The 12,611-nt window shown below is 45.5% G+C and overlaps 1 protein-coding gene across 1 annotated transcript in view; it reads left to right on the top strand.

Annotated features, from left to right (window-relative positions):
* Nucleotides 1-12,611, top strand: part of ELMO1 (engulfment and cell motility 1) — a 495,575-nt gene that overhangs the window by 138,459 nt on the left and 344,505 nt on the right. Inside the window, exon 5 of the mRNA XM_011362520.2 lies at nucleotides 4,895-4,945. Within this exon, the coding sequence (XP_011360822.1) occupies nucleotides 4,895-4,945 (51 nt within the window). The remainder of the gene's footprint in view (nucleotides 1-4,894; nucleotides 4,946-12,611) is intronic.

The following is a 12,611-nucleotide window of genomic DNA, read 5'->3' as shown; positions in this document are numbered from 1 at the left end:
TCAGGGACTGCTGTTAACAGCAGAGAATTTCGAATTGAGGGATTCGAAGAATTTTAGGGTGAACACAGTTGATGTTTTTCATTGTAGGGCTTAGGAGTATTTCAGGAACTTCCTGAAATGGGCAGTTGTACCCTTTGCTTCTGCAGAAAACTCCAGGAGAATAAAGTCACGCTAATGCAGACAGGAGCAGCGCAAAGCCCCGTGACTTTCGACAGCAAGGTCTGGATTCTCAGTGTCCGGCTGACGGGGTTGGGTAGACAGTTCTGTCTCAGCTCAGATGTATGGAACTATTTTCCTAACGAGGAGGACACACTATCCTTGTTCCCAAAACATGAGCCTTGCAGTTCTCTTTATTACTATGGCCCAGGAGCATCACGCACAGGTGTGGCTACCATACTGCTCCTTCGAAGAGAGGACGCATTCCCTAACGGCAAATTGGAGCTAGAATTTCACCCACGCACCCCTGCACCTCCCTCTTAAATGGCTAAAGGTCATCTACCTGTTCGATGTCAATGTCTCTCCTTTCTTTGTGTGCTCCAGGCTCTGAAAGCACGTGGGACTTTTCTCTGCTCCACGAAGATGTATTGTCCTTTGAGAGGGGCTGTTTCCTCTCCTGTCTTGGGAAATCTCTGCTTACAGAGGCCTTACCGAATGTCGCCCCCACCGAAGGCCTTTGCCGAGCACCCTCTTCCTCCCTTCCTGCTGTCACACACACGTGCTCGTGCAGTGCTCCTCATGACCGTCTGGGCCCACGACTCTTTCATGGTGCGGGTGTCATCGCTACATGTCAGTCTCCCTCACTTTACTGAATTCCTGGGGGACAGGAGTTAAGTCTCACTGCACTTTGTGTCTGCCCCGTGTCTCATCTATGGCTAGGCGTGTGGTAGGTTGAGTCACTTAGTCGCCATATATTTATCAAGTACCCACCAGGTGCCAGGCTGTAGATATTCACTGTTCTAGACAGGCGTGAGATAGCAGTGACAAAGTGTCTCTTCTCATGGAAGTGATGTTTCGAGGGCAGAGGGAGATAGTCAGTGAACAAGATAAAATCACGCGCACACACACACACACACACACACACACACGCACACACACTGCTTACCGAATGCTCCGAGGACCGCATCGAGGGATGCCCCTGTGACACAGACGTCGAGGCCGAGCATGATAAAGGAGCGGGGTTCAGGTTCCCAGCCTTTGATGTGTAGCGTGCTGCGTGGCAGGGCTCCCCCGGGCCATGCTGGTCTGCTGATGGAGGAGGCACACGTTCGCTAATACTCTGTTCTGCTGAACGTGAGCTGCTGACTTTAGTCTTACTATAACATAGATCCTACTATTATTTTTATTGATCGAATTGCATGTCAAGACTAGCCAAAAACAAAGGCGCGCAGTAATGTACTTTCTGGATGTTATTTTGAGTTTAATAATCAAATAGCTGCCTCTTCTTTCTTTCTTCTTCTTCTTTCTTCTTTCTTTCTTCTTTCTTTCTTTCTTTCTTCTTTCTTTTCTTTTCTTTTCTTTCTTTCTTTTTTTTTTTTTTGGAGCATTTGCGGTGTGCCAGACACTGTTCTAAGCACTTTAAATGGATTATGTAATTTAATCCTCGGAGATTTAAGAGCCAGGCACTGCCCCCGTTTTGCACGTGAAGAAGCTAGCTGTGTCACTCGTACCAGATTCCCCAGGTGGGAAGTGAAATGTGGGTCGAATCCAGACGGTCCTGCGTGGAGACCCCACTCCGAGGTGGTGCTCTACTCCGCCGGGATGGAGTTGATGAAATCGGAGCTCTGCCCAGCCTTTTCCGTGTTAATCAAGGTCAAGTTCCAAACCAGGCATCCCTCAGGGGGCAGAAGGGGTCCTGGGCCCGCGACCAGCGCTCCCGCTGACCTTCCTGATGGGATAGGTCTCCCAAGCAGAGTTCTAAGGTCGCTTTTCTCTTTAAGCCGATCTACCTTTCTGTGAGGGCCTTCAAAGTTTTTAATGCGCATGTTAATAGCTCGTTTACTTATCTTTTTCTTTTTTTTATTAGAAAAAGAAAGCTGATTAAAAACATTTTTTCAGGAGAAAAGAACAGAGAGGGCAGATGAGCTGCTGATGGAGCGAGCACAGGCTGGGGGCGGGGCGGGTGCCGCCCTCCGTACATCAGCCACAGTCACTTTCTGTGAGGGCCTTCAAAGTTTTTAATGCGCATGTTAATAGCTTGTTCTCGCCACGTTCTCTGAGCAATGACTTGTTCTCCTCGTTTGGGGGACGAGAAAGCTTAGAGCAGAGTGATTGAGTAGCGGGCGCGGAGTACACGCGGTGGGCGCGAGGCAGAGCGGGAATTTAAACCAGCTCTCTCTGTCCCCGGTTTTAACACTGCTGTAGTTTCAAACCAACGGTCCTCGAGACCCTCTCTTCAAAGAGCTCGTACTCCGATCTCAGAACGTCAGGAGTCGACAGGGGGGTCTGGAGGCCAACTGCTTCGTGCCAGCCCAGTCAGACTCCCTCCCACCCAGCGCCCCGCTCCCAGCAGGCATCACAGGAACCCCTGGGAACCCGCAGAGCATGCGCTAATGCAGCTCCTACTGCTTCGCTCTGCTGTAAGTCGACCAGTGAATGAACTCGCTCCTCTAGGGATAAATACAAGATTTAGATGGTCCTTTTTCCAGCAAGATAGAGCACGCCTCTGGTGTCCGACCTCCCGCTCCCCCTCCACGGTGGGTTTGGGACTTCCCTTTTCCCTTCATGATGTTGGACAAATAACTTATCCTTCCGGCAGCTTTGGTTTCTTATCTTTAAAATAGGCATAAGAGTTATTATGATGGGTAAATAAGCATTACAACAAAAAAGCAAAAACCCTCAGCCCCATGTCTTTCAACAAATGTTAGTTTACTGCTATTATTAGGAATGCCTCATCCCCACTCCAAATTTCCATGAGCAGAGATTATTGCCAAATCCTCCTGGCCTCTTCATACCTTCAGGGCCTCGTTCTCTACTTTGCTGGCTTTTGGGGAAGAATAAACTTCCTTTTTTCCTCTTGGGAAGGAACTTGCCTCAGCAGGTTTGCCAGTCCAAGGGCTCAGTGAGCTGTCTGCTGGTTCTCACTCTGAGCCTTGTTCTCCATAGTTACTAATAAATGAGATATATTAGTCTTTTTTGTTGTCGTTTTTTAATCTTCAGACTCTATTATTTCTCAATTCATTTAGAACCTGAGCAGGAAAGAGATGAGATGTGCTATGCATTCAGGTTCTTGATATTCTATATAGAATTAGTATTTGCTGTCTTCCTCTCCAGTTCTTACAGTCATAGAATTTTAGAGTTGAAAGGAGACTTTTTTTAAATGACTGAAATTTATTTCTCCATCTCTTATCAGAGCCTGCCCGCCAGGTAGTCGCTCAGCCCTGGCCTGTGCACTCCCAGTAATGAGGAGCCTGCTGTCTCAAGAGACGGCCCAGGCGTCTGGCAGGGGATGCTTCAGGCCCCCCTGCACTGGATCCGATAGGTTCAGATCAGGATTTCTTAGGGAGGGACTACTGGCCTGAAGCCTTCCCTCTTTCAGGTAGTGCTTTTTTAGAAAATTCATTTTCCAATAATTCATTAGAAGGGGCTGAAAGAGAGGGTCCGCGTTCCGTGCGTTTTTGGCATCTCGTCCTCAGGCGCTTCCCACCGCCTTGGGATTCCGAGCCGATCCCAGCTTGTGGCTCATCTTAAATGATGGAGAAGAATGATCCTTGATGCACTTTAACCTCCTGGCCTTACGGCTCCCAGGTGGGGGACGCAGAAGTGTGGCGCCCATAAGGCCACCTCCTGAAAGCTGAGTGTGGTGCGTGCTCTGGTGGCAGAAAGTAAACCTGCCAGTGAAATTCTGCTTTCAGTGCCAACGATGCTGAGCGATGGCTTCAAAACGCTCACCTCACATACTCTTGCCAAGTGAAGACAAGACTGATTCGGCATCTGCTCACTTCTGCCGTTTGTCCTTAACTTCAAGGCAGCGTGAAGTTGGAGCCAGCAAATGTTGAGAAACCAAACACCTTAATAACCTTTTTAAAAAACAGCAGCTTTGTTGAGATATAATTCACATTCCCCCAAATTCACCTCTTTAAAGTGTTCAATTCGGTGGTTTTCAGTATATTCATAGATTTGTGAAACCATCACCACGACCAACTTTAGAACATTTTCATCACCCCGAGAAAAAAACCCCGTACCTGTTAGCACACACTCTCCATCTCTGCTACCCCCGCCCCTGGAAAACGAGCCTGCTTCCCGTCTCTGTGGATTTGCCTCTTCTGGACATTTCATATAGTGGACTCATAAACTATGCGGTCCCTGTGTCTGGATTCTTTCACTTAGGGTGATGCTTTCGAGATTCATCCATGCGGTGGCTCGTATCAGTACTTCGTTTCTTTGTATGGCCTCATAGTATTCCATTGAGTGGCTATGCCACGTTTTGTTTACCCGTTCCTCAGTCGAGGAATTCAGGCAGTGTCCACTTTGGGACTTTTATGAATAATGTTTGTATGGAAATTTATGTACAAATTTTTATGTGTACTTACGTGTTCAGTTCTCTCGGGTATGGATGCAGGAGCGGAATTGCTAGGCCGTGATCCCTTAATAACCTTCAAAATCGCTTTGTTTGTTTGCTGTTCTTGGGCTCCATGTTGCTATTCTTTGGATTTATAGTCAGTTCCTCTGTGCTGAACGCTTCCATGACTTGATATAAAGTTAACATATCTCGGGCCCCAATTAAAGTTCTTTGTAGGGATAATTAAAAATTACTCAAGTGAGAATAAACTGAATCATAAGAATGCTTGTTATATAGAGTCTCTACTAGGTTATATTTGCTTTCATTCTCTTCTCTGCCAAGCATCTTCTTGAAGATTTACAAAGTTTTTTTTTTTTTTTCTCTGTTCTTTTCCAGAATCGCAATGAAATAAAAAACGGCACTATCCTTCGATTAACCACATCTCCGGTAAGTTCATCTTCATGTGTAGCTTTCCAGTAAATGCTTTGTTCTCCACTTCTACATAGGTGATTACGGGACATTAATTTTTAAAGATGATTTCAGTGAAAAAAACAAAAGGTCTCTGGAACATCCTCACCTGCAGGTTCTAGATGGTCAGGAATGCCCCCTCTTGTATTTCCCATATGGAAGAGGAAGCCTTTACTTCTGGTTAAGTGCAAGCCGATTGACTTTAAGGGTCAAGTTTGGTGGTCATCCCAACAATTCTCATATTACAGATGGGGATAACTCAGCTATTCTGAGTTATAGGTTTTACCCACCTGCCCACACACCCACCTCCTGCCATCAGAGCAAATTCAGATGACAAACAAAGCCAATAAAACTAAAGACGGCCTGTTACTTCCCTTTAAAGTTGGGGCGTGCGGGGTGTGTGTCTGTGTGTGTGTGTCTAGTTTTGGTCAGTTGTAACAGTTTGTAAAGATATAGTTTAAGAAATGTTTGCCACTTGCGCTGTGTCATTGACAGCTAATTCTAGATAAAACACTTTAAAATCTTCCAAATAAAAGTTGCTCAACAAAATGCTATCGAGTAGTTAACTACTATAGCCAACTGTGTTGCTTATCTTTATCCTTCTTACTGGCTTGTAGATACTTGGGTATCACTGTTAGCATACTCGTTTAGATTATTTCGCAGTGCATTTTATTACTATCCTAAGAAATAATCTGCACAAAATACACCAAGTGTTACTATTTTCACTTTGCATATGTGATGAAAACTGTGTCTAACTCTCATTTTCAGTTTCTACTGAAGCCATGTGGTAGGCTAAAAATAAATTGAAAAATTGGGTAAAGCATCTGGCTAAAATTAAATTGTGGGTACTGTAACTACCACAAATTCTTCTTGTTGAAAATTATATTAGGGAGGCTTAAAAACTCCTAACATTTTACCCAATAACATCTTGAACCCAAATACAGTGATGCGCTCAATAGGATGCGTTACTGGAGTTGGCCGAAGTGTCTTTTGATAGCTTCTCTCTCTCAACGGTAATTAGAGTTCATATTCATTTTCCGACAGCTACATGATGAGCTGAGACATTTTTGTCTGATTTAGCCTTGATCTTCTTACTTTAGTCAGCAAGAATTAATGTTAATTTGACCTTTTGAGACCATGTTTTCACTCATTTTTTTCAGTTCCTATTTATCCTGCTAAAATTACTCATTTGCTTGCTGGGCAGAAAGAGCACACACCTCGCCTTTTATTCCATCTTAGAAGTAGGAAGTCTCATTTTTTGTTTTGTTTTGTTTTGTTGTTTTCAATGTGAGCCTTTTCTAAGCCAAAGAAGAAGTCGCTTCTCGTTTTTATTGCTGTGGCTTCAGGAACAAAATTTCCACAGCGCTAAGCCACTCCTTGAGAGAAGGCTAAGTGTTGGGCAGAGTGAACTCTTCCGGCTCCCTGAAAGTGAAAGTATGAACACTGTGGCATGACTTGGTGCCGTCAGGGATGATGGAGATTGTCCTGCTCCGGTAGTGACCTTCATGTCGCCTGCATGGCGCATGAGCACACATGAAAGCCACTGCACGAGGCAGCATCCTAAGATGAAGCCCACCTGCGAGAGACTGGTTCTCATTTTGGAAAGAGGAGCGGTCCCCAAACCACTGGTGCAGCTTAAAAGCGCTGACCTCTGGGTCTCTAATGAGAAGCTGAATTGCGATGTCTAGGAACGGCGCCCAGGAATCTGCATTTTAAGAAAGCACTTTATGGTTTGGCTGTAGTCACAGTGTCTAGAACTGGGAATTACACTAGAAGCAAGACTTTTGGATTTGTAAACTTCACTCGTCGCTGGTAGATTACTTTTTATTATTTTGTGTTTCGCTTAAAAATATGGGTGAGCATATGCTAGCTCTTTCGCTTTTTACATACACACTAAAAATATGCGGAAAAAAAAGTAACTGTCGCCATCAAATTCGCTAGGAAGTGTTAGAGAACCATAAAGAAATCAGTAAATGGTGTCATACTCGCTTTTATAGTCCCTCGTCTACCTCGGCTGAACTCTCTCTGTAGCCGGGGAAGAATGTGCACCCCACACACACACACACGCACACGCACACGCACACGCGCGCACATTTATACACACGCACACACTCTCGGTTCAGATAATGTGCAGCAGTGCTGAGTTTTACCCCCACTCTCTCGAGAGTGGTGTTTTAGTTGATTTGTGTTCATGAATTTATTTTCTGTCTTTATCATAGAACAGCCCTTTCTGGAATGTTCCTAGCAAAATAGGGTATTAATAAGGAAAGATCTGAAAAAAAAACAAAAAAACCAACTTGCATCGTTATTCTCACAAAATCTCTTTCACTTGGCTGATAGTCCTTCTGCAATGCACATCTATAGACAATAACTCTAGGGGCCATCGTAAACACGTGTAACTTTCAGGTGTCCTGTCTTTATCGATCTTCCCAGTATCATGAAAATATAGCCATGAATGTGCCTGGGGAATGTGTGCAAATGAGGGAGAGCGTTTGAGCAGATCAGGGTTTGGGGAGTTCCTGATAGTGCAGCTCAGCAGCGTGTCCATACCTGCCGTGGAATAACAGCTGTAGAAATTAAATCTGAGGCCACATGTTGCCTGAAGCGTAGTTTAAATAGATTTCAGCTACTGTTCCTATTAGAAGAAGCTTGGGTTGCCAGACCACTGTTTTTGCTTTCCTGAGATTTTGTTTGAAAAAGCCCTTACAGTGAATCTATTTGCAGTCGTGGAGCATAGAAAGCCTCTCTAAGTAGGACACAAAACCCAGAAGCCATGAAGAAAAAGATTGATCAATTTGACAACCAAAAAAAAAGAACAGCCCACAAAAGCTTTATGTTTGAAAAGATTTCTGGAAACAAAGTCAAAAACAGAAAATTAGGAAAAATAATTGTCAATATGCATGATAAATATAGGGCTAATTTCTCAGTTTGTAGGATCCCTTATGCATAAATAAACAGACTTCCCCCCAGAGAGATGGCCAAACTGTATAAACAAAATTAATCTATATATCTGTATCTGTATATGTATCTCTATCTATCAATCTACATAACTATATATCTGTTTTTATCCTGGTAGTCAGGATAATAAACAAACAAATAAATATTTATGTACAGAAGTGTTAGGAAGATATATATGTATATATATATGTACATATACAGAGAGAGATCAATCTGTAGATACGTGGGTATAGAAATATATGAAAGAAGTAACTTAATCTCTCTCTTAGAAGAGATAATAATCTATACTCCTAGATAATCACAGTGTGAGCCGTGTGAAGCGAGATGCTGTGTGTTTAAGAGTATAAACTGCTCCGACCTCTTCGGGGGCGATTTCACTGTGTCCACCCAAGTTTAAAATACATGTCTTTGTCCTGACAATTTAACTTCTGGGAATTTATCCAATTGATAGACTCACAAAAGGACTGCAGGACACACACACACACACACACACACACACACACACACACACACACACACACACACACACACACACCTGTGCGCACCTTTGTTTTTAGTAATCAGAAACTGGAAGCTCGTTAACTGTCTGTCAGGTGGGTCTAGTTAAATGCACTGGGCGGGGGTAGCCATGTGGCAGAACGCGGTGCAGCTGTCAACAAGAACATGGCGTGTGCTGCCTCGGGGACATCGCTGACATATATTATTAAGTACAAAAGCAGGTCGCAGAACATCCTGTGGAAGGGGACCCCAGCAGGTACATGGGAAGGAGGTGTAGCTATGCCGAATGATGATAAAGATCATTCTCAAGGGATAACATGCAATTGTTAACACTGCCCTAACTTTATATTTTATTTTATAACTTCCGGTAGTCCTTATATATTTTTATACCATGTGCTGGTATTATTTTTAATTAAATAGACACAAATAAATGTCATGAAGTCACTACAGTATGTAAGAGGTGAATCATAACATTCTATGCTAAAAACATTTTAGTATTCCAAACTTAGATTTTTAAGAGCCCTTTTATATATGACTTGAGTTCTTCTTGCCAAATATCTTGGCCCATGTTATCATAGTAAATAAAATTCTCATCAGGTATCTACCGTTGCTTTCTCAACGCGCAGCGCAATCCTCCCTTTCTGCTCTCTCCTGTTTAGGCACCTGATATTAGAGGCATCTAGGTCAGAGAGCCTGTCATGCTGCTTTTGGGGACCAGTTACTCTGGCAGGAAAAAAAATGGTATTCTCTTAGTCACTGTGGATTCAGGTGATCAGAGATTCTTAACAATAAGACCATGAACAATTTTTGAAACCAATTTTTCTCTACTGACCTGAGAAACTAAAAAAGGGCTGTAAAACGTCTGAAGTTCTATTTATTGCCGTCACCCTGTGAGCCTAACTTAGAGAGAAGAAGCCAGCAGAGGCTTTTAGGCAGAGGAGTGACAGCTCCGGCTGCTGCCCAGAAACAGACAGCAGGGGTGGCAAGGGGACAGGTTAGGAGTTTATCACAGCCGTCCTGGCAGGAGAGGGGGGTGGCGTGGGCTGCCGCCACGTAGGGATCTGGAGGTTCTTAGGAGTGACCTGGACGGCGAGGCCCGGGGACCTCCTTATGGACTGGGTACCACGCTCCTTGAAGGATGCTGCAGGTGTTCCTGGTGTGTGGGCAGGATAAACAGCGGTGGTGTTTACTGGGATGGAAGGTCTGAGAAGGGAAACATGAAGAGTTTGAGATGCCTGTTATGTGTCTGTGAGGACCTGGCAAGTAGGCAGCCATCACCAGGTACATGGCATGGAAAGCCACGGCCGGTGAGGTCGCCATGGAGAAGGTAGAGCCTTGGGCGCATTCTCAGGATTAGCAGGAGGAGCCAGCCACGAAGCCAAGAGGAGAAAGTGCTTCAAAGAGGGGGAGAGAAGTTAGGTGCGTTGAGGCCGCCAAGACGGTCACGAAGATGAGATGAGGAAGGGACCCCTGTCCCTGGCAGTAGAGATATCGACAGCATCATGGAGCATCATGGGGTGGGAGAAGAGAGAGCGTGAGCAGAGGTGAGGTGAGACAGCCACTCTTTATTCCAGAACTTTTGCTGAGAACGGGAGCCGTGAAACGAGGGCACGGCCGGTGGGAGTTGGTCCATGGTGTGTGCGTTTCGTTTGTTTATTTTTTATGATGGGGACTATGGGAGATCGCTGCAGCTGGAAAGGACCCACAGCAGAAAGGGGGTACTTTTCACGAAGAGTCCTCGCGAAGGTACGAGGCGTAGGGCCCGAGAGCGGAGGAAGGGTTGGCCTTCGGAGGAAAGAAGGGGCACAGCACAGGGAGAAGCAGGGTGCAGGCGTCGGAGCAAACTTGGAAGGGGGAGACGAAGGGACTCCTGGCTGATGGCGTTGATTTCCTTATGAAATGTGAGGCAAGATCCCCTGCGCGAAGCGGGGGGAATGGGGGCGATCGGGGAGTGGGGAGAGGAGAACACTGCGAAGGAGCCATGTGGAGGGACAGAGGAACATCTGGGAGAGCGGAGGTGGGTTGCTGGGTGACAGTGAGTGCACGGGCGAACACATCGGTGGAACCCGCGAGCCTGAGGGCTTCTCAGATGACGTCCGAATGGGAGTCATGGACCCGGGACCCGCCTGGCGGTTTCTTGGGGCCAATTTTAATTAGGACCGTCAGGTACAGAGATGGTGGCTGCGTGGCACACGGGACTGGCACCCCTGTCTCCGCCCACTGCTGACCCCTCGGGAGCCTGTCTTCCTCCGAGTCCGGGCCCAGACCTTCACAGGCTAGGACGTGAGGCAGCCACTTCACGCTGCTGGAGTGTCTCCGCATGAAACTTGTTTTTCATCCTTGGAACAATACCAGAAAATAAAACGTACATTCTGACACAATCACCCACGCAGCTACCAGACTCTTTTCATTTGTGCTAACTACTTGAAGAATCAGAACTAAGGCTATTTTCTTCCTTAATAATGTCGATTTTCTCCTCAAATGTAAAAATATTGCAGAATCCTGGGAAATTTGAAATGTGAAGCTTGCTACAAACAATACTACAATTCAAAAATAACCATGGGTCATATCTTGATTTTTTTCTTTGGTGGTTCTTATGTAAATATATGTACATATGTGGGCATGTATATTCATTTATTCATTCGTTTAGTGGAATCTTTTTGAACTGCTGGTAGATGTCAGGTAGATGTTCTAGGTCCTGGGAATAAAGTGAGAAGCAAGTCTGACAAATTTCTTCTCCTAGAGATTACATTCTAGTGGGTACACACACACACGTGCACATACATACACACACACACACACTCTCACACTCACACACACACTCATGCACATACACCGCTGCCCACAAATATATTCGCATCCTGGGCTTTCTCCTAACAGTCCATCATGGGGATGTGCGCATGCTCCCTTACATTCCCTAAAAGTTTCATTTTTAATTCCATATATTATGTCATCCTATGACCACATCCTGTTGAACGCTGTGGTTGCTTCCAGTGTTTGAACAGAAGTGCTATTTTAAGTCTCCAAGGATGCCACACATCTGCCTCCAATGCTTAAATGCATCCTCTAGGGAGGCGAGCACATTGCCGGCCAGGCTTCCCTTAGCCCTGCTGCTCAGCAAGCGCCTGAGACCACCTGGCCCCGGCGGCTCCTCCATCCTCACCTCCTTCCGCCCTCCCCCTTGCCCATCAGCCCTGGGCCACTGGCCTTCTTTCTGTCCCCTCAGACCTGCCAGGCTCGTTCCTTCCTTCTCTTCCTCCTTTGCACCTTCTCGCTGCTTATTAGCCCACCTTCTCCTTCCCCAGTGTGATTGGCTTCTTCTTGTGGATCAGAACTCTGCATAAACATCACTTCCTTAGGCTGCTTGTCCCTGAAAACTGCAGTGTCTTAAAAAAGCCACCAGTTCTGCTCTGCCGCATTACCCCATCTAGGCTGTGCTGTAAAACGCACCGATATTTAACTTCTTATCATTAGTTTGTTTCATTGTTCACCCCACTTGGGTGAGAACCGTGGCTGTCCTGTGTGTGGCTGTCCTGTGTGTGGCTGTCCTGTGTGTCCTGTGTGTGTCCCAAGCATGCCCAGCAGCGTCGCTCAGCGCATGCTTTCCAGAAATATTTCTAGAATCAGTGAGGATTCTGTCTTTGATCTTTAAGGGGTCTAGCTTGGGAATGGATAACTCTTAAGATTTGCCTGAATATAAGCCAAGTGAAATATATGCCATAACCGATGCCCAAAAAAAGTATGTTGTCCTTATAAAACCCCAATATATTCATTACAAAACTTTTCTATCAGACATATTTTTATAATATGAGTTTCATAGTCATATTATTTAAAAATTAAAGAAGGCAAAACAAAACAAAACGAAACATATCAAGTTCCAATGAGAAAAACAGTGCCTTAAAAATGTCCCAGACGTTTGATGTAAGATTTTGATTGGGGCACCCATCAGGGACTCACAGCTATGGAGCAGCACCTTTTCCGGGCACACGCTGTGATGAGGGTCCCTGCCCACCGGAGAAACAATCTGTGACTCTGCAGGTTGGAGGGAACTTCACATGTGACCTCATCACAGTTCGTCAGTGTACGGGTGGGAAAAACGAGGCCGAGAGAGCTTCAGAGACGTTCGCTGAGGTGCCGCTGCTGACCAGAGGCAGAGCGTGAGGCAGCTCCACAGTCTCACTCCCAGTTC

Source organism: Pteropus vampyrus, unplaced genomic scaffold, assembly GCF_000151845.1.
Source record: "Pteropus vampyrus isolate Shadow unplaced genomic scaffold, Pvam_2.0 Scaffold75, whole genome shotgun sequence".
Lineage (NCBI taxonomy): Eukaryota > Metazoa > Chordata > Mammalia > Chiroptera > Pteropodidae > Pteropus > Pteropus vampyrus.
Note: the sequence above shows the minus strand (reverse complement) of the source record. Positions and strands in the feature narration are given on the sequence as shown.